Source organism: Carex rostrata, chromosome 2 (genome assembly GCF_964058835.1).
Source record: "Carex rostrata chromosome 2, lpCarRost1.2, whole genome shotgun sequence".
NCBI lineage: Eukaryota > Viridiplantae > Streptophyta > Magnoliopsida > Poales > Cyperaceae > Carex > Carex rostrata.
In genome coordinates this window covers 5,532,336-5,553,382 of record NC_135919.1, presented here as the reverse complement: position 1 = coordinate 5,553,382, position 21,047 = coordinate 5,532,336, and the positions used below count along the sequence as shown (strand labels likewise).

The 21,047-nt window shown below is 35.7% G+C and overlaps 2 protein-coding genes across 2 annotated transcripts; both read left to right on the top strand.

Annotated features, from left to right (window-relative positions):
• Positions 1 to 358: 358 nt before the first annotated feature.
• Positions 359 to 16,196, top strand: TPP2 (tripeptidyl peptidase ii). Its single transcript, XM_078320458.1, has 34 exons — positions 359 to 909; positions 2,143 to 2,221; positions 2,303 to 2,376; positions 2,733 to 2,842; positions 2,930 to 3,010; positions 3,252 to 3,338; positions 3,424 to 3,566; positions 3,755 to 3,905; positions 4,258 to 4,380; positions 4,844 to 4,927; positions 5,018 to 5,205; positions 6,891 to 7,065; positions 7,229 to 7,350; positions 7,469 to 7,548; positions 7,803 to 7,861; positions 8,346 to 8,500; positions 8,774 to 8,952; positions 9,263 to 9,375; positions 9,698 to 9,868; positions 10,268 to 10,396; positions 11,248 to 11,348; positions 11,440 to 11,557; positions 11,685 to 11,764; positions 12,389 to 12,461; positions 12,638 to 12,717; positions 12,812 to 12,863; positions 13,146 to 13,283; positions 13,812 to 13,880; positions 14,031 to 14,123; positions 14,383 to 14,478; positions 14,629 to 14,727; positions 14,802 to 14,894; positions 14,984 to 15,169; positions 15,883 to 16,196. The coding sequence occupies exons 1-34, from the start codon at positions 546 to 548 to the stop codon at positions 16,039 to 16,041; spliced, it is 4,104 nt and encodes a 1,367-aa protein (XP_078176584.1). The 5' UTR covers positions 359 to 545; the 3' UTR covers positions 16,042 to 16,196.
• A 949-nt stretch (positions 16,197 to 17,145) lies between these two features.
• Positions 17,146 to 19,594, top strand: LOC144570762 (uncharacterized). Its single transcript, XM_078320452.1, has 3 exons — positions 17,146 to 17,498; positions 17,939 to 17,993; positions 19,041 to 19,594. The coding sequence occupies exons 1-3, from the start codon at positions 17,193 to 17,195 to the stop codon at positions 19,367 to 19,369; spliced, it is 690 nt and encodes a 229-aa protein (XP_078176578.1). The 5' UTR covers positions 17,146 to 17,192; the 3' UTR covers positions 19,370 to 19,594.
• The last annotated feature ends 1,453 nt before the right edge of the window (positions 19,595 to 21,047 follow it).

Sequence of the window (21,047 nt, the reverse complement as noted above, 5' to 3'; positions counted from 1 at the left end):
TACTTAATATATTAGGTATGAATACTTGATGTGTTATAGATGAATACTTGATGCATTATAGGTGAATACTTGCGCGCGCCAGTTGTAAAATCTTTCAAATATTATGTGGTCCCCAAATAGTAAGTGGCCCCCCTAGGTAGTTAGTAGTTATTGAAGTAGTTAATGACTGGGGGATGAAATGGGGGATTGTTACGGGGGGATAGCTAGATGCTCCCTTTTTTAATAGATAGATAGAATGACATTAAAAAATAAAAAAAATAAAATATGATGGATTATCCACAGTTTGGCACTTGGCAGCGCGTGACTAGACAAATAGACTATGGCCCCTGGCCCTGGCTGGCCCTGGCTGGCCCTGCGCAGCTGCAGTCGCTCGCCTCGGTCCTCTCTCGTTCCGACGCCTCAGCCTCAGCCTAGTTCGCAATCGCATGCGCTAAGGCAAGCGGCTTCTTTGGTTTTGCTGCCATTTTCAAACAGTGTAATTAAATCAAGGCTCAAGCTAGTCAGTCTAGTCTAGTGGTATTGAGATTTGCGCTAGATCCCTCCCCATGTGGAACTGGACAGTGTCCGTGTCCGTGTCATTATATTGCGCTCCCACTCCTCCGACTCGGACTCCTCTCCCTCTCCTCCTCTTGTTTCCACAAAAATTATTTATTTCTTCTCCCCCGCGCCTGCCTTGTAAAAAAGAGAAGAGAATCCTCTTTACTGGAGCGAAAGCGATGCTTTCTCCGCCCTCACCAAATCCTCCTCCTGCTATCGAAGTCGAAAACAACAGTGCCAACAACAAGGCCTTGGGATTCAGCCAGAAGGACTTTATCGCCTCGCTCATGCCCAAGAAGGAGATTGGTGCTGATCGCTTCCTCGAGAAGAATCCCAGTTTTGATGGGAGGGGTGTTCTGATTGCGATTTTTGGTAACATATTTTTGCATTTGTTATTATTTTTACTTCAATTTTACTAGATTGGTGCTGATCGCTTCCTCGAGAAGAATCCCAGTTTTGATGGGAGGGGTATTCTTATTGCGATTTTTGGTAACATATTTTTGCATTTGTCATTATTTTTACTTCAATTTTACTAGATTGGTGCTGATCTCTTCTTATAAACTAAAATTATGACTTAAGTCTGTTCAGTTCAACATAACATAATGATCAATCTGTTTCTATAGGAAGGATTTACATATACCTACTACTTCAGATAGCCTTTTTTTTCCACAATACCTACTAGTGATGATCGAGGATATGCTTCTGTTTTAAGCTAGCTGGTTCGAGTTTAGTTTAACGATAATTGTAATCATGTGAAGCTTTGAAGGTACAGCTAGCCGCCGGAGTCACAAAACCAAGGTTTCATACCCATCCATACCCATATAAAATAAAATTAGTCTTACCCATACCCATACCCATACTCATACCCAACCCCTACCCTTACCCATTAAATATTAGCTTACCTATATGGCTATACCCTACCCTTACCCATTAAGATAACAGGTAACAAAACAAATAACAATAATCAAATGAATTGATAGCATATGTAATTTAATCCAAAAATATAACAAATAAATATAATATTAAATACATTACGTACCTGATATCACATAATAAAAAAATTATAATTTTTTATCTCATTATTTTAAAAGATAAATGATGAAATGTTGCATAAATCAATTTTGTCATAAATTACTAATTACAAACTATATAAAATGTTCGATAAATCAATTTCATCATAAATGACTAAATAAAAGATTATATAAAATGTAATATAAATCAATCTAATAATAATAATAAAATTATTTAGTTTATTTGTATAAATAAAAAAGTTATCATATATAATTTTATATTTATGAATTATCCTATAGGGTAACCGGTACGAAATATCTGTTACCCATAGCCTTACCCGATAAGTTTACAGAATTTTTTTCTTATCCATATCCATGCTCGATAAGCTAACGAAAAAAAACTGCATGATCAAATATGAGTCAAGTAAATGGATGAAAGGGTATCATATACAGCCCTATTCACAGCTTGCCATTTGAATGTACGTAACAGTTTAACTAATAAGATGTTAGGATAGGCATACATAGAGTTTTTAATTAAAGCTTTCCTGGGTCTAATTTAACTATTATGATTCTCTTCTTCTTTTTCTTTTTGTAGATTCTGGTGTTGACCCAGCTGCTGCTGGCTTGCAAGAGACATCAGATGGAAAGCCGAAAATCCTTGATGTACTAGATTGGTAACTAACCATGCAAAACAGAGGTCGTTCATGTTTGATAGTTACATCATTGCAGTTTAATTATGTATTTTTGCAATGCAGTACTGGTAGTGGTGATGTTGACACTTCCAAAGTTGTCAAGGCTGATGAGGATGGTTATATTGTAGGAGCATCAGGTTTGGCATTGTTCTTTTGTTTTTTGTTTACATGCACTATTTATGCCATATAGCACGATACAACTTGCTGTTTCTATGCTGTTATTTCTGAAAAAAATCTAAGAATTTTGACTTTGATATTTTGATAAAGAGTTACATGGTTTAGAATGACCAATTTCAACCTATTTTTCCATTTTCTTTGCCAAATTTTGGAATCACAGATTTCATTTTTCCATTTACTTGTTAAATAAATGTTTGTTTGTTTGGTCACTAGTTTGCTTGTTCGGATTTATTTTCCATGAAGATAAAATATAATGTAAAGTTCATACTAAAGGAGAATTGGGTGCCACATCTTGATAATACCTTTTAATCTACAGGATCAAAGTTGCTTTTAAATCCATCATGGAAGAATCCGTCTCAGGAGTGGCATGTGGGCTGCAAGCTAGTCTATGAACTATTTACTGATACTCTCACCTCCCGTTTGAAGGTACAGCGTTCTGTAACAGTATCATTTCAGTAACAGAAATGATTTTCTTTTGCCAAGATACTATACATTTGAATAAATTGAGTACAGAAGGAAAGAAGGAAAAAGTGGGACGAGGAGAATCAAGAAGCAATCTCAGAGGCTCTGAAGGAACTCAATGAATTTGACAAGGCAAGGAACTTTTTTGTTTTTGTTTTATTTAGTTGCTTATTAGTTTACTTCTATTGAAACCTTTTCCATTATACATCTTAGACCATATAAAAATTTATTATCTTATTGTCTCCATAAAACTATGCCTTGTGCGAGTGCATTTAATACTTTTGATGGAGACTAACAATTACATACACCAAATTTTTAAAGTAATGCATGGGCCGGAAAAGTAAATTAAATGAATATCAATATCTTTTTGTAGAAGAATGGCAAAGATGTAGATGTGAAGTCGAAGAAGGCACATGAGGATCTTCAACATAGACTTGATTTTCTTAGAAACCAAGCAGAAGTAAGTTCACTATACTATTCCGAAATTGCCCTTCCTTTGGGTTCCATTGAAGTTAACAAGTTTTATTTTTATAATATTTTTTTAGAGTTATGATGATAGGGGACCAGTCATTGATGTTGTTGTATGGAATGATGGTGAGGTATGGAGAGTTGCTGTTGATACACGGAGTCTGGAGGATAGCCCAGAGAAGGGAAACTTAGCTGATTTCACTCCTTTAACAAACTATAGGTGCATATTTCATCATCACAAAGGCATGAGATGTATTAATTCATGATTACATGCTGTTATCATTCTGGATATTTTAAAATAATGCAATGCCCAAATTTTATCATTGCCAAATATAATTTATTTCATAGCAAACAACTGGTTAGCTTTTGTTTGATCATTGCAATTTAACCACCAACAACATGTGGCAGGTTAGAGAGAGAGTATGGTATATTTAGCAAATTAGACGCTTGCTCCTTCGTCACAAATGTCTATAATGAAGGGAATGTAGTAAGCATAGTGACAGATTGTTCATCTCATGCTACCCATGTCGCTGGTATTACTGCTGCCTACCATCCTGAAGTATGCTGAACACTACTTTTTGAATCTTTTTTTTTTCTTTCTAGCTTACTGCTGCAGTATTCTCCATATTCAGGGGTGGAACCAGAAGATTTTAATTTGGGGGGGGGGGGGCTGAAATTTCCACAACCATAATTTGTAATTCTAACTGCTAGGATATAAGTCAACAATTTATATTTCATGAGGGGGGGCTGAACCATATAAAAACTTTAAAAATAAAATTCAATTCAATTTCGATACACATAATTAAAATTGTAAAATCTTAGGGGTGGCTAAGTACCTCTACGAATGAATGTTGATCTGCTCTGGTCCTGTCCATATTGGAATTTTTCAAACAGATAGATTTGTCATGCAGGAGACTTTGCTGAATGGTGTTGCACCAGGTGCTCAGTTGATTTCATGTAAGATAGGGGACTCCCGCCTTGGTTCAATGGAGACTGGGACTGGTTTAACAAGAGCATTGATAGCTGCTGTTGAGGTGCGACCATATTTTTCTCTATTCAGTTGAATTAAGTTATTGAGGGTTCTTATAATTGCATCTTGCTAGATATATTTATATGGAAAAGGATTCCTTTGTACGAACAAAGAGGTGGGTAGATTGGAGATTTAGACTGCATTCCGAATAGTTCTTTTGATATTACTTGGAAGTATTAACAGGGATTTAAAGGAAGATGAAGTTTGAATGTTTTGTACTGATTGTTTCTTACATATACACTTGATAAGACTACGTGTATATATAGCTATTTAATCCTAGTATAACCTGAATTAAAGCTAACCTAACTACAGTAAAGATGCCTTTTTTTATGATAAATAAAGATGCCTTAGGCGTTATTGATTACAGAGAGTTTGTTCAGCTTGTTCCCTTGTGTTATGTATCCTGGGCAGATAGAGTAGTACTGGATGGTTCCAGTAATGGTCTAATAAGTATTTCTATATTTCAGCACAAATGTGACCTTATCAACATGAGCTATGGGGAACCCACTCTTCTTCCTGATTACGGACGCTTTATCGATCTGGCTAGTGAGGTTATTGTCTTCACATGTGTGCTTTCTCCAACATTTATTTCTGCTGCATTTGCTGGTGTGGGAATAGAATGAAATATCACTTTTGTACAGGTGGTAGACAAGCACCGCCTTATATTTGTCAGTAGTGCCGGAAACAATGGACCGGCATTAACTACTGTTGGGGCACCTGGTGGGACCAGTACAAGTATTATTGGAGTTGGTGCATATGTTTCACCGGCCATGGCTGCTGGGGCCCACTCTGTGGTGGAACCACCTTCTGAAGGATTGGAATATACATGGTAAGTCTATTTCACTGTATCATACTAAGCACATACAGGTTTTGTGCTATATAAAACTGGGGTCAAGATCCCAACTGGTTATGATAACTATATCCAAAGAAATTACAATTTGAACTTGTTTTCACTACCGAAAATGTATACACATGTATGTCATAGACAAACAACAACAATAAAGCCTTTAGTCCTAAACAAGTTGGGGTAGGCTAAAAATGAAACCCAACCGGAGGTTCGGTAGATAGCAATAAAAATAATAATAACAATAGTAGTAATACTAATAGTAATAATGATACCAATAATAATAGTAATAAATACTAATAATAATACTGAAAATATTATGCCTACACTAAATCATAGGGGCTGAAACCCTACGTTCTTGACCCATAATCAAAAGCCTTAGGACCTAAAGCCTATAACATTACCCCTAAACCCTGATTCCTAGGTCACGGTTCCGTTAAATGGATCGCTAACTTCCACGCGCTCCTGTCCGAAGCCAACTCTTTGGATACATTTCATTCCTTCAAGTCATTTTTTACTGCTTCCTCCCATGTTAATTTTGGTTGGCCTCTGCCTCTCCTTGTGCTTTCGAAACGGCTTATAATTCCAGTACGCACCAGTGCCTCGGGAGGCCTCTGTTGGAGATGCCCAAACCATCTCAAGCGGTGTTGGACAAGCTTCTCTTCAATTGGTGCTACCCCAAGCCTATCACATATATCATCATTTCTAATTTGGCCCCTTCTTGTATGACCATAAATCCAGCGCAACATACACATCTTTGCTACACATATCTTTTGGATGTGTTGTCTTTTAGTAGCCCAACATTTTGCACCATACAAGATCGCAAGCCTGATCGCCATCTTGTAGAATTTGTCTTTTAGCTTTTGTGGAACATTTTTGTATTACATAGGATGCCAGATACTTGTCGCCATTTCACCCGCCCAGCTCTTATCTTATGCTTAACATCTTCATCAATCTCGCCATCACTATGTAGCATCGATCCCAAATATCGAAAGGTGTCCTTCTTGGGCACTATTTGTCTAGCCAAAATGACATCTCCATCCTTTGACCTGACATCGCTGAACTCGCATCTCATATACTCGATTTTAGTCTTACTAATTCTAAAACATTTTAAAGTCTGTCTCCACAACTCCAATTTGCTATCAACCTCTATCATACTCTCGTCAATTAGCACCATATCATCAGCAAAGAGTATACGCCAAGGAATCTCCCCTTGTATGGCCTCGTGACTACATCCACCACCAGGGCAAAAATGTAGGAGCTCAAGGCTGACCTTTAATGTAATTCTATCTTAAGATGAAAGTTATTGGTTTCGCTATGACATACTCTGATACTAGTCACAATGCCATCGTACATATCCTTGATGAGGATATCGTACTTTATTGGAACTTTCTTCTTTTCAAGAGCCTATCACATGACCTTTCTCAGTTCTTTGTCATACGCTTTCTCCAAGTCAATAAATACCCTGTGTAGATCATTTTTCTGCTCCCTATATCTCTCCATAAGCTGTCTTGTCGAGAAATTCGCCTCCGTGGTCGACCTCCCAGGCATAAAACCAAATTGGTTTTTCGTAACGCTTGTCATCCTTCTTAAGTGATGCACACACGTCATAGACAAGTTTCAAAATTATTTGGTATCAATATCTATTTTACAAGCCAATTTTTTTTCAGGTCTAGCCGGGGCCCTACTGCAGATGGTGATATTGGTGTCTCAATTAGTGCACCTGGTGGGGCTGTGGCCCCAGTCCCAACGTGGACTCTGCAGAGGCGCCAACTCATGAATGGTACATCCATGTCATCTCCTTGTGCTTGTGGTGGCATAGCTCTTCTTGTTAGTGCAATGAAGGTTTGTATTTTAGCAACAATACTACAAAAAATCAAGACTCTTTAACTTTTGGTTATTTTTATTGGTTAAAGTTATTCTCGACTATTTTTTGTGAGAGTTTTAATTTATTATAAGTTGCTATATATTATAATATAAGAGAGCATAATTTTTTTTCTTTTTTCAGGCTGAAGGCATTGAGGTGAGTCCATATAGTGTACAAAAAGCGGTAGAAAACTCGGCCCTGTCTATAGGCAATGTGCCTGAAGAAACACTTACATCAGGGCAGGGTTTGTTGCAAATTGATAGGTCTGTCTCCATTTTATGATGTCTTTCTATATATTTTGCAAGATCTTATACTCCTGGAGTGCTTTTTGTTCTGTAATGTTATATGGAACACTTAAAATTTGCAATTTCTTGGATGCAGTGCTTACAAGTACATTCAGCAGGCTAGGGATCTCCCCCTTATCTCGTATCAAGTCAAGATAAATCAAGTTGGAAAGACAAGTTAGTGATGCTTATATGTTTTCTTTCAAGTTGATATATTGATCTAACCCAAACTGAGCTAAATGAGTTGGCGCCAAAGAAAAAGAAATTGAGCTAAAAAGTTGATAACTTGTCTTCTTTAAGTTGATATATTGATCTAACCTGAACTGAGCTAAGGTTTAACAGATTTATTTTGCGAGAAGTATTAATACATAGCTTTGTTATGTTGGGTATTTTGGCAATTGCTTGCTAATACTAAGTTGCATTTCTTGTAGCTCCTACACTGCGAGGAATCTATCTAAGAGAGTGTAGTGCTTGTCTACAAAGCAGTGAGGTCGGATATTATCTCTACTGAATTGCTTTATATAATCAATTTAACCAAATACGAGGTCGTCTACTTGAAGTTTTCTTCTTTGTACCCCAAGTCACAAGTAAACAATGAAAACAAGATGTATGAATAGTGATCAATCTTTTTCTTTGAAGATGTATTGTTGCTAAGAAACTTGATGATAATTCAAATTTCTGCGCAGTTTGTATAATACAAAATTCAATATCACTGTGAGCCTTCTAATGTTAAGCCAAACATAAATTAAGGCAGGCTAAAGGACTATATATATGAGCTTATTTCAAGTAAATTACTAACAATACAGGAAAGTCACTTCATTAGTGCTTTTTGGATAGGAAAAAAAAAAAAACTTGGGTGATGCATATTTATAATCTGTTATATTTGCTGAAAGTGGTTCTACTAGATTAAAGTATAGAAATGCTTCTCACATTAAGCTAAATTACCTATTGTTTTTCCCTTTCTCTATTTGTAGTGGACTGTTCAAGTTCAGCCGAAGTTCCATGAGGGTGCTAGTAATTTAGACCAATTGGTTCCATTTGAGGAGTGTATTCAACTTCAATCAAGCGATAAATCAGTTGTACAAGTTCCTGAGTTCCTCTTACTGATAAACAATGGCCGTACATTCAAGTAAATCCTCATTAAGTCTTTCCTTTATTTACTTTTATGCACTTTAATAACACATCAGTTCAGTCTGGTATGCACTTTGAGATGCGCCTCTGGTACGTATTCTAATAGTGTCACACATGTATCAATTTTGGATGTGTATCGAATACAGATATGATAAAAAATTTGATTACCTACATGGACTATGAGAGTAGCATGAGTTGTGCTACACGTGGGTAAAGCTTATTTGTTATATCTTATGTTACTTGATTATATATTCCTTTGATTAATTTGCAGCATAGTTGTTGACCCAACCAAAGTTAGTGATGGCCTCCACTATTATGAAGCTTATGGAATAGATGTCAAAGCATCTTGGCGTGGACCACTTTTCCGTATACCAATTACAATAATCAAGCCAAGTGCTCCAGTCGGGCAGCCGCCAATATTTTCTCTCTCTAATCTCTCCTTCTACCCTGGTATTTGAACTATACTCATTAGTGTTTTACTGCTACAAATTCATGTTTACCATCTTAAGTTGTATTTGAATGTGCTACACTTGTAAATTATGTCGTTGTATGTATTTGCACACAACAAGGACCAACTTACTTTTGTAAATATACAAACAAGGACCAACTTACATTTTTTCTGAATAAAGAAAAATCAAGTTGTTGTATGTATTTCACACAACAATTATTTCCAATTGGAACATACTGCTTGTTTGATCTTGTCGCACTTATATTACTATTATATATTCTGTTTTATTAGGTATTATATCTCTAATTACAGGTCATATTGAAAGAAGATTTATCAATGTACCTATTGGGGCTTCTTGGGTAGAGGTTACAATGCGTACTTCTGAGTTTGATACTCCCAGGAGATTCTTCTTAGATACTCTTCAGGTACATTTTTCAATGATAATATATTTTTGTATGTGAGTCTGATTCTAGATATCGGTCTATTAGAGTATCCTGTTTATTAGATGTGGCCACTTGATAACTTCTAATTTAAAATAATCTTTCCTGCCTCAATGTGAAGTCCAAGCTCTCATTTAAAATCCTTTACAATGTACAATCAAATTGCTTTTGATATTAGTCACTACAATTGCTCAATTAACTAGAGCCTCCTTAACTAGAGATTTCATACAATTAAACCCATTATACCATAGATGCAACTCAAAATTCTGACAATCTGTCTAACAGACTGTTCTATGTCATTTATTAGATGTGTCCACTGAAACGTCCAATGAAGTGGGAGTCAGTTGTGACATTTCCTTCTCCTTCCGTCAAGTGTTTCACTTTCGCTGTCCAAGGTGGTTTGACCTTGGAGCTGGCTATAGCTCAGTTTTGGTCAAGCGGCATGGGTAGTCACGAAGCTACAACTGTGGACTTTGAGGCAACCCCCCCCCCCCCCCCCCCCACACACACACACACAAATTAAATAAATAAAAACTTTTTTTTGTGCACTTCTCCCTTTTTTAAAGTTTCTTGATAGAAGATCAAAATGCCAGGCCTTAGGACTTCTCCTGCACAACTGGAGAAGATGTAATGCATCTCATAGGCTATATTTGGTAGAGGATGAAGTGGAGGGATAAGGGGGATAGGATAACTCTTGTCCCTCCATTTTATCCCTGTGTCAAACATGGCCATAGGGTTTGATTGCAATTTAATGTGAAGGAGAGAGCGCATAACAAAAAAATATTGAAGTTATTATTTTGCTATATAATTGAAGTACTAATGATACATCTAAAACTTGATCCAGCCTAAGCTTGTCTCGTGTTGGCTTAAATTACAGATTATATTTCATGGGATCAGTACAAACCAAGCAGCTGTTGCACTTGACGGAAGTGAGTCACCAACCCAGATAGTTGTCACATCACTATTGGCAGCTGAGAAGCTTGTTCCTTCTGCATGTTTAGATAAGGTACTACATCTTTTTTTCAAGAGTTATTTTTGCTAGAATATGTTCATCTTATATTTTATTTTTTTCCCCATTTGCATATAACCAAAATTGTAAGGTTTGAAGAAACCAGGGACATTTTGGTCTTCTTCACAGCAAAGGTTTTGCTATCTACAAAGAGGGACCCAAAAATCTTTTAGACTGTTTAAATACGAGCCAAGTGTCACAATTTTTCTGAAATTGCTTTTTTTTGTCCTTTTCTCGAAAGAATGATATGTTAATAACTTAGTACTAGTGTTAGTACATCTTTTCTGTTTTTGTAATAAACTCAAATTGATAAGAAAGAAGGAATGACACTCCGTATATTATCTATTTATATATATATCAAATATTAAAGTAGCTTGGTGTTTTTAATGAGGGTTCAAATGCCTCCATTTTTTGTGCCTCCATCATGCCTCCACTTTTTAATTTTCTAATAACAATTTTTTTAAAACTTATATGTCAAAATAAAACCGTTAGATGTGATCTATATTATATTTTCTACATGCACATAATTTTTTTTTATCACTTTTCAGTAATGTTTTATATGAATCAATAAGTTGAAAAGTCAACGTCCATAATTTATCCATATCAATGTATTTTTTGCAACCTCTTGATACTGATCAAAATAAGTCGAAACGTGGTAACCTTCTATATGTGCATAGAGAAAATGATATAGATCATATCTAACGGTTTTATTTTGATATTCGACTTTTAAATTTTAATTTATTAATGTTTAAAAAGTGTGAGGCATGATGGAGGCACAATACGGAGGCATTCGAACGCTCCTCATTTTTAATAGCCTTTATTTTATAATTTTCCTGTTCCTTTTTCAGGTGAGGATTCCATATCGCCCTGTGGAGGCTAAGCTCAGCCCTCTTATTGGAAGCCGTGACAGGTTACCTTCTGGGAAGCAGATAATTGCCCTTACTTTGACGTAAGATTGATGTTTACATGTTTTGTTTCATTAATTCATTCTCAATTTCTACACAGTTTGTGTTTTTCTAAAATCTGGGAATCTTGTACAGGTACAAATTCAAGCTAGACGAAGGAGTCAGCATAAAGCCTAGCATTCCGCTGCTTAACAATAGGATATACGACAACAAGTTTGAATCTCAGTTTTATATAATTGTAGATTCTAACAAGGTTCGTCTTCTCTTTGTGTAAAGTTTGAATTGCTTCCGGTTGATTTTTTCTTACTGTGCTGCTTCTTTGTATATCTATGATTCTGTAGATTCATGTATAACCCTAACAAATTTTCTTGTTCATATAGCGTGTTTATTCATCGGGTGATGTTTACCCGGAGTATGTGAGTATTCCCAAGGGCGAGTACACACTCTATCTATATATAAGGTATACATTTCCTATATATAGTTTTTTAAGTTTGAATTAACAAGGAACCCACAGATGAATTTTTTTTTTAGCTCGGTCTGATAAATTTTTGAAGTGATAACTGGTAAGTACTATTATTACAAGGTTAAAATGGCAATGCCAGTCCTATCACATTGAGATTAGTTTAAGATATTGATTTTCAATTTTGTTTAGGTAATATTTACTCCCAAGTGTCCATTTGTAGATGCTAATTTTTCAGAACTAATGTTAGTTTTAGTTTTTAAACTCAAATATAACTAAATTTATAACAATTATGAATCAGTGTTCGCTGTTCACTTTATCTGATTTCTGTTGTAACTTGTAATAAGTGAATGAGGTAATTGCTAACCCAGTAGTTGGAGAAGGGTCTGCTTTCAACTGTTTACTGTGTTTAGAAAAAAATGTCATACATGAAGTATCAGAAAAAAAAAAATTACAATATTCTTATAGAGTTAATGACAGAGTCTAGCACTAGACAAATGTGTGCTCCTTGGTTCTACTTTTAATCAGTCCTAAAAAGCCAATAGAAAAATGATAGATGCAAAAAAGTAGATGTTCAATTCAGACGTCAGTTGTTAGCTTTACATGCTTATCATTAATATACAGGCATGAGAACATTCAATACCTGGAGAAATTGAAGCAGCTAGTACTGTTTATTGAAAGGAGGCTAGAAAAAAAGGTTAGATTTTTTTTAAACAACTTCTATGTATGTTGTGAATAATAGTGCAAGTATTCTTTTGGTTGCATGTTTTATGTTGCTGACATGTTTTCAAGCTGTAACGTATATCTCTCTTTAGTTTTTCTTTTGGTGTTAAAGCTGATAGCAAGCATAATGTTTTTTTAATGTATGATCAGATTCAATTGAACTTTTTCTCTGAGCCTGATGGACCTGTAACAGGGGGAGGCAACTTCAAGTCATCAGTTTTAGTTCCTGGGTATGCCTTGTTTAATAAATGTACAGTTTTGTAGCTAACTGCTCTCTCTTTTTAAGATTGCATTTCTTTTTCTTTCTTTTTTTAAATTTCTCAGGGAGCCTGAAGCATTTTATGTGGGACCTCCTTCAAAAGAGAAAATTCCCAAGGTACATAGGACGACTGTCTAAATGAAAAACAAATCTTGCTAAAGCAACTCAAATGACAAATTTTTTCATCTAAGAAAATCTTGCTAAAGCAACTCAAAACCGTCAACATCTGAAAAATCTTCTCTGCTGTTTACCATACTATTTTTGCCTGGGTACAATTGTATGAAACTTAAACGTTTGTGGGGGTGGAATTTTTTTTTGCTTGCTTTTGGGAATTAAACATTTATAAGAATATCATAAATTATAATATATTTTTTTTAACTCACTGTATGTTGCTTATAGAGTGCTCCAGCTGGTGCTGTCTTGGTCGGATCAATGTCATATGGCATGGTAACTTTGAATAGCAAGAGTGACGATCAAAACAATCAGCGTTCTCCTACTTCTTATGATATTTCGTGCCTCGTGCCACCATCACCAAAGGTAAAATATAATTTGTTTGTTGCAAGGATTGTGACTCACATTCTGGAATCTGGCAAGTCAAATACCAGTATGCAATGCCAGACATTCTACCCCTATCCTTTTTGGTCAGATTAACAACTTTGCCCTCCTTTTTGTATATTAAAAAACAAAAAGGGTATGTTGAGGGTCAATGCACGTAATATTATGTTGAACTTAGTATTGTTTCAGTGTATTTGCACATTTAAGGAACAATTGATGCTTAGGTCGGAAGAATTGGCCTTGATTGACTTTCTATGAATTTAGTAGCATAGTAATATGTACTGTCCAAGTTTTAAGTTACCGGATATTGCTATCCTTGGTTAATTCAGTACCAAACTAAAGTATTTCTCGTCAGCTAATTTTGGAATTTATGTTCACTCTTGTGATTTCTTATGATTAGCTATTGTCATACAAGTTGCTCCTATGCAAGGATCTTATAGAAATTGTGGTGAGATAGAATGTTCAAACCACAGCAATTCTTTTTAATTTGCTTTTCTGCGTATTTTCTAGGCTGATGACGATAAAGAGAAAGGATCATCTACTACTAAAAAGAGTGCTACTGAACGGCTAGCAGAAGAGGTACTGCACACCTTATTTTATCTTGTTCTCAGAATGCTTCTGGTATCACAGTATGTTATTACGTACTTGTGACCCATGAATGACGTTTCTTTTAAGCAAAGTAACAACCCATTAAATTTAGTAGCATAAAAATAAATTTTGCTTGATAAGGTAAGGGATACCAAAATCAGCTTCCTTTCGAGTCTGAAACGAGAAAGTGAGGAGGAGAAATCAACTTGGCAAAAAATTGCTTCTGCTCTTAAGGTAACAACTCTCTTTCTTTCTTTATTATCCTGAATATGTTGTCTTTCAATGTTAGTGGACCTTTTTAGTGACATTGGTTAGGGTGGCAACAGCAGTGTGTGATTTGCTAAGTTAATTACTTTTTACTTGTTAGTCTATTGAAGCACTTAACCAGACAAGCATATTTTTGTTGAACTTTCATATGATGACTCCACATTACTGGTTGTTTAGTTATTGCACAGTAAATTTCCTTTATTATTTTATGATGGTTTATGTGCAGTCAGAGTATCCAAAGTACACACCTATGCTTGCAAAATTTTTGGAGGGTTTGCTTTCAGGAACTAGTGATCATGGCAAGCATTCACATTATCAAGAGGCAAGCAAATATATGTTTACATGTTTAATTTTAGCATTATATATTTTGTTTTTATTCTCAGTATCTTCAAGTAATGTAAGTAATACTGTTGTTGCGTAACATTATACTAAAGTCATCTTTTTAATAATGGTGCAATCAATTTCACTCCAGGTCATTGCTGCAGCTGATGAGGTTATAGACAGCATTGACAGAGAAGAGCTAGCCAAGTGCCTCTCTCTTAAGCCAGATCCTGATGATGAAGAGGCACAGGTGAAGCTTCCTCCCTTCCGAGATGGCCTGAAGTATATTTAGAATTGGCTCACTCACTGGCCGTATTTTTTCAGGAATTCAAGAACAAAATGGAAGCAGCACGTGACCATCTTGCCGAAGCATTGTATCAAAAAGGAATTGCTTTAGCTGAAATTGAATCATTGAAGGTATCATTGTGATATTTTTTTTTATGTTGTGCTTTCTTGAGCAGTGTGCCATGATATTTTATTATGTCTTATTGTAATTGTTTGCTCAGCTGGTTGAATCTCCTACTAAACCTGAAGAAGCAGATGACGATATCACGAAGTCAAGCAAGAAATCAGACAAATTTGAAGAGAACTACAAGGAACTGATAAAATGGGTCGATATTAAATCAAACAAATACTCGATGCTCTTGGTTGTACGTGAGAGGCGTCATGGAAGACTGGGAACAGCATTGAAGGTACTTTTTTTTTTTCTTTTGTTTTGTTAAATAAGCACCTCTTTATCTGAGTTACATAAAGAACACTCATGCTTTTTGATAGCCTCAGAAGTGTCCCAAGTTGACTCGGACCCAAACCCTGTATAAAAAAGAAAAAAGACCATCTTTTACTTCAATCCAATAAAAAAATGATCCCAATCATCTTTTATGTGTTTCTTTAAGTTTGGGCTAAAAGTTTGCCATTGGCACTCCAACATTCAAAACTTAGATTAGTTACTTTATCTCATGTTGTTCTCTAATTTCGTTTTCCTCAAATCCTACTTCTGATCCAATGAGAATTTGAAGTTTACCAATTATCTTTACCATGAGGGAAAACATTTCCAGTTGTCTAAGGAACATGTAGCTGTACTTTAAAATGGGATGTTTCTTTGTTCACTAGAAAATGCAGGGTAGATTGTGCAAAAATAGAAGATACTGGGTGCGTGTTTGCAAATTTTAAGCTAAAATAGGATGCCATCTTTTGCAAATGATTCTTCAGAAAAATAGTTGTTTTGTACCTATTTAAAAAATAGTAAAAAAACCCCAAAAAAAATATAAAATTTGGTCTCCAAGTACATTTTATTATGGAGATCACGTTGAGTGGTTTGGGACTTTGACAGCAAGATAAGGATGTGATGCATGATTGGGGCATTTTAACCCTACTCCTAATTTATTTTTTTGGTGCTTCTTGTCAGGTTCTAAATGATAGGCTTCAGGATGATTCAGAAGCCCCAAAGAAAAAGCTTTATGATTTAAAGATTAAATTGGTGGATGAGATTGGTTGGAACCACGTGGCAGCTTATGAGAGGCAGTGGATGCATGTTCGTTTTCCTGCGGCCTTGCCTCTGTTTTGACTTTGGATGCATCACACTGTCCATTGCACACTATTATTTGTTTAGTTTAGTCATTTACTTGGAGTTTGTGGAGTAAGGAAATTTGGTCTACAAATTGACTGCCTTGTTAAATAAAATAATGTGCTTAATAATTTAATTTGGCCTCTGTTATATTTGATGATTACTTGTAAGTCGTGCTTAATTAAGATTGCATTATGTTATGAGTGAGTCTATGGTAATATGCATATCACGATTTGGCACCGTGCTACGGCTCTATATTTGAGTTTTCAAATCCTAACGGTCGATCTGAACCGTTCATCTTATTCTCCATATTAATATGTGTTTGGAGACCAAATTTTACATTTCTTGAAATTTTTTTACTATTTTTTTAGATTTATTGAAAATCACTGTTTTTGGATGGTCCAGAATTTTCAGATCAAGTGATTTTCTAAATATCTAAAAAAATAGTAAAAAAATTTCAAAAAATGTAAAATTTGGTCTCCAAACACATATTAATATGGAGAACAAGATGAACGGTTCGGATCGACCGTTAGGATTTGAAAACTCAAATATAGAGCCATAGCACGGTAACAACCCGTGATATGCATAGTACCATAGACTCACTCTTATGTTATTGTTGAATTGATAATTTACAATGATTAATCCACAGCCAATTAGCCGTTGGAGCTTTCCTAATCTAATTTCTAGCTGCTCAATAGTCTCAAATCTCAATATAGGAGGCTTGATTGCAACAGACTTGCAATAGCTGGAATTATAATTGTAAGCTTGAGAGCTGTCATGTCAGGATCCTAATCAGATCGGATTTGATCTTAATTGGATTTTGATTGAACATCTTCAACATCGTGCACGTGACATCCCCTGTAAATGCACTAATGGAGCCTTTCGTGCCATTAGATTTGGACCGACTGCACAACATGTTGGACCGTAGGGCTTGGCAATAAATCTGCTACGATCCTGACTCCTGACTCCTGAGTCCTGAGAGAGAGATTGTAGGGTCCTACGATTCTAAATCCAAAAAATAAACTGTACGAACCTCCACCATAGAAGTTGTTTTTATACACGAATCTCAAAGAAACGAGCACACTGTTACTTTACTTGTGGGCTGCGGTGGAGTCTCTCTCTCTCTCTCTCTCTCTCACTTTGCTTTGCTGATGGAACAAGAACAACCCGTCTCCGCTCCTACCACCCAACCGGAACCTCAACCGACCGTCGTTCCCTCCGAACCGGACCCCCTCCCTCGCGAAGCCGAAGCCAGAGCCAGTGTTGAAGCGAAGGCCCAATCGGATCCACTCCCTCCTGCTCCTGCTCCTGCTCCTGCTCCTGCTCCTGCGCCGCCTGTAGAACGAGAGCGAGAGCGACCCAGAAAGAAGAGGAAGCTTGAGGAAGTTGGTTTTCACAACTTCACCTACTTCAAAATCCGCACCATTCTTCAAAACCTTCGTCCCTCATTTCTGCAGGTAATCTATCATCTCTCTTTCTTTTCTCTCTACTTCTGCCTCTGCCTCTGCCTCTGCCTCTCCTATCCATCACTTACAATTTCATGCAATACTTGCTAAATGACTGCAAAATTCAATTCTACAATTCATGCCTAATTCTGGGTGGGCTCCTCAATCAATCAATGAATTAATGACTAAATTAAGTAAAGGAAAACAAATTGAAACCAAATTTGTGTTACTTGAACTGGTATGGCCGTATGGTATGGTTTAGTAACACTTTGTGGTCACGCTGGCAGTGTTCTACTCTGATTTTTTTTACTTACTTTGCTCATGTTTGCTCATGTTTGGTTTTTCACATCTTGGGTTGCGCCGTTAATCTTTTCCCTCCTTATTGTATATTTCTACCACTGAGAGAAAAATTAGTTTACTAACTCACCTTTTTTTTTTCTTCTTTTTTCAAGGTTTTTCAAAATCCTAATTATCGCGAAGCCAATTTAGCGGGCGACATACTAAAAGGTAGCTTCTTATCTCATAGAGCCTATGTTATATTGTTCTTTTTGACAGGATTGATTTATGCTGGATTATGTTTTAATTAAGATCGTGAAGAAGATTATTGAAGAACCTAATTAATCAGCAATAATTTCATCAACTTACTGCTAAAGCATGAATTAGTGAGTCTGCCTAGTATTTAGCGTAGGCTTTTAGTGTAAACTGGAAAAGTTCTAGAGTTAGTTAATCTAACAGATTTTTCCTCAAGTGCTCTAGTTCTTGTTATTATTTGCTCAGGTAAAATTTCTAAAAACAAAAGATGAGTGTCTACCAATTAGACAATCTTTTTTTTTTTTTTACTGTTGTGTCTATTTATATACTTCTCTCTAGATACAATGCCAACTTTTAGCAAAGAAAACGCAAAACTTAACTTAAGCTTGCCTAAAAACGGAAATCCAATCTATAGAACGGTGCTGGGATCTAAGAGTGTTGTAGGTTTGTAAATTGTCCATGAAATGCATAGACCTTTTGATAAAATTTCAAAATGTCAATCGAGAAAGGTGTTTCCCACTTTGTATTAATCAGACACTTAGAAGCCTCGGAACAAAGCTTTTTAAAACAAATCTTATGATTTCTCAAAATTTTAGAATAAATAGAATTGTTTTCGCATTGCTGTTTTCTTTTAGGAGGATTTTATTTTATTTGAAAGTGTAATCAATTTAACCAAAGTTGACACTTCACTGTATGTAGGTTAGCAACACTCACTATACAGACAAGTTAATAATCCCCCACACCTTGTTTGACACTTCATAGACTTTAATTTAACACCTTACCAACCCATATAGCCCTTTACTTGACTCAGGTTACCGCTTACCAATACTAAAGAGTCAATCACACCTAGGCTGACATTTACTAAACCCTAGGTTGACATTCTACAAAGCGTTCAATCATATCAAGACAATGATACTAATACACCTAGTTTGATGTTTTAAGCTTCTCAGGAGGCAGACATGATTATTTGAAATTGATATGATATGCATTAAAATTGTATTATTTCTATTGGTTATGTGGCAGATATAAAGACTGTGTTAGAGCTATCAAAGCAGTTGCGCTCAGATTTGGCCGGTCTTAGTGAACCCGGAAAAGCATCTTCAATCCCCCCAAGAAAAGATGAAGCTGATGGGGTTTTAGAAGAAAATGTAGCAAATTGTGATAATAATATTATAGGTAGTGAGGAGACAGTAAAAGATGTGCCTAAAAACCTAGAGGATGGATTTAAAGGGTCGTATGTGGTTGGTGGTTCCCCTGTTGGATGGAATTATCTTGTTTTCCCGGGTAGTAAGCCTGCGTACTATGGACGTAGCAAAGCTGAGAAGCAAGCTTGTCAGATAATGGACAACTAGACAGACAGACAGACGAGTTGATTAGAAACCTGTAATGCATGCGAATGGACCAGATGAGATGAATTCAAACTTGACTGGGTGGGTGTATTTTGTAATAGTTTACAGTTAGTATGGTGATGGTCAGTCAGATTCCGTTCCGTTCCGGTAGGCTGCTTTTATCTAGCTAGTTGACTTATTCGCAATTAAATTAGTATCTTTATTTGTTTGTCCTTTGGATTACCTTGATTTTTTCTTCATTATTTAGAAAAACCATATTAATATTCTTCATTTATGAAATACGAGGACAGAACAGATGATAGGTCTTTTAAGATGTAACTAACGTGACATAAATAAATAAATAATAAAGGATATGAGAGATAACTCTTTAAGTGTGTTTTCCATTGATTACATTACATTACATTACAGGTAGGGGTGTCAATGGTACCTTTTTAGCCGTTTACCCGACCCGTATCGTATTCGATAAGGCGGGTATGGGTAAGATATTTTTTTCGTTAGCTTATTGGGTATGGGTATGGGTAAGAATTTTTTTTCGTTAAATAAATGGGTAAGGGTATGGGTAATGACTATTTCGTACCCGTTACCCTATAGGGTAATTATAAAATTCAAATATATATTCAATTCAATTTCCAACCCACTTAAATGTATATTTAATTCAATTTCTAATCCACTTAAATATATATTTGTGTTTTTAAATTTTTATTCTTTATAAAAAAATAATTTAGTTGAAATTAATTGCAAATTTATTTTAATTTTTTTATTAGAAATGCAATTATATATGTGTTAAAATGAATGAGTTTTTGATGTTTAATTTGTAAAATATAATAAAACTAATTATTATACTAGTATTATTCGTTATTCACCCGCTACCGTTTCGTTACCCGATAATATTAACGGGTAAGGATAGGGTAGGGTAAGATCAATTTTTAATGGGTATGGATAGGGTATGGGTAAGGTCAATTTTAATGGGTATGGGTATGAAAATGTCTCCACCCGATCCGTACCGTACCCATTGACACCCCTACATTACAGGATGCTATTATGTATGTCAGAAAGAAGTTACATAAGAATTAATTAAAGCCCAATACGCACTCTACTCTACTGTCCGAGTCCGAGTCGGAGCGAGGCCGAGGAGTGATATACTGATTGATATTACATTACAATTACAATTAAAGCCCAAAAAAAGATATTTATTTGTTTTATCTTCACCAAAGATTTAAATAGTGTTTATCGCGTCATAGCGGACTGGTTAAAAAAACAGCGCTATGTCCAAATAGTGCTGTTATAGCGCGGAATAGCGCTGATAGCGCCATAGTTTGTATGGTCCGAAAACGCTATATTACGCTATTTAGAACCTTGATCTTCATTCAGTTGCTCAACACTCTGACATTTGTATTTTTACTCATTTTTAAAAATATTTTAATAAAAATAACTAAGGTTTTGAAAAAAAATTTAAAAATACTCAAACCGTGGAAAAAAATTCACGGTCCGGCGGTTTTTTTTTTTGCACTATAAATAGTCCTGATTTTGGCTGATAGTGTAGAAAGAGAGGAAGAGTTCTGGAGAAGGAGAAAAAGAGAAGGAGAGAAGGAGAGGAAGAAAAGGAGAAGGAGAAAGAGAGAAAGAGGAGGAGAAAGGAGTCGTAGTTACTGTTCAGCTTCTAAATCAAGTATTTTTTCTG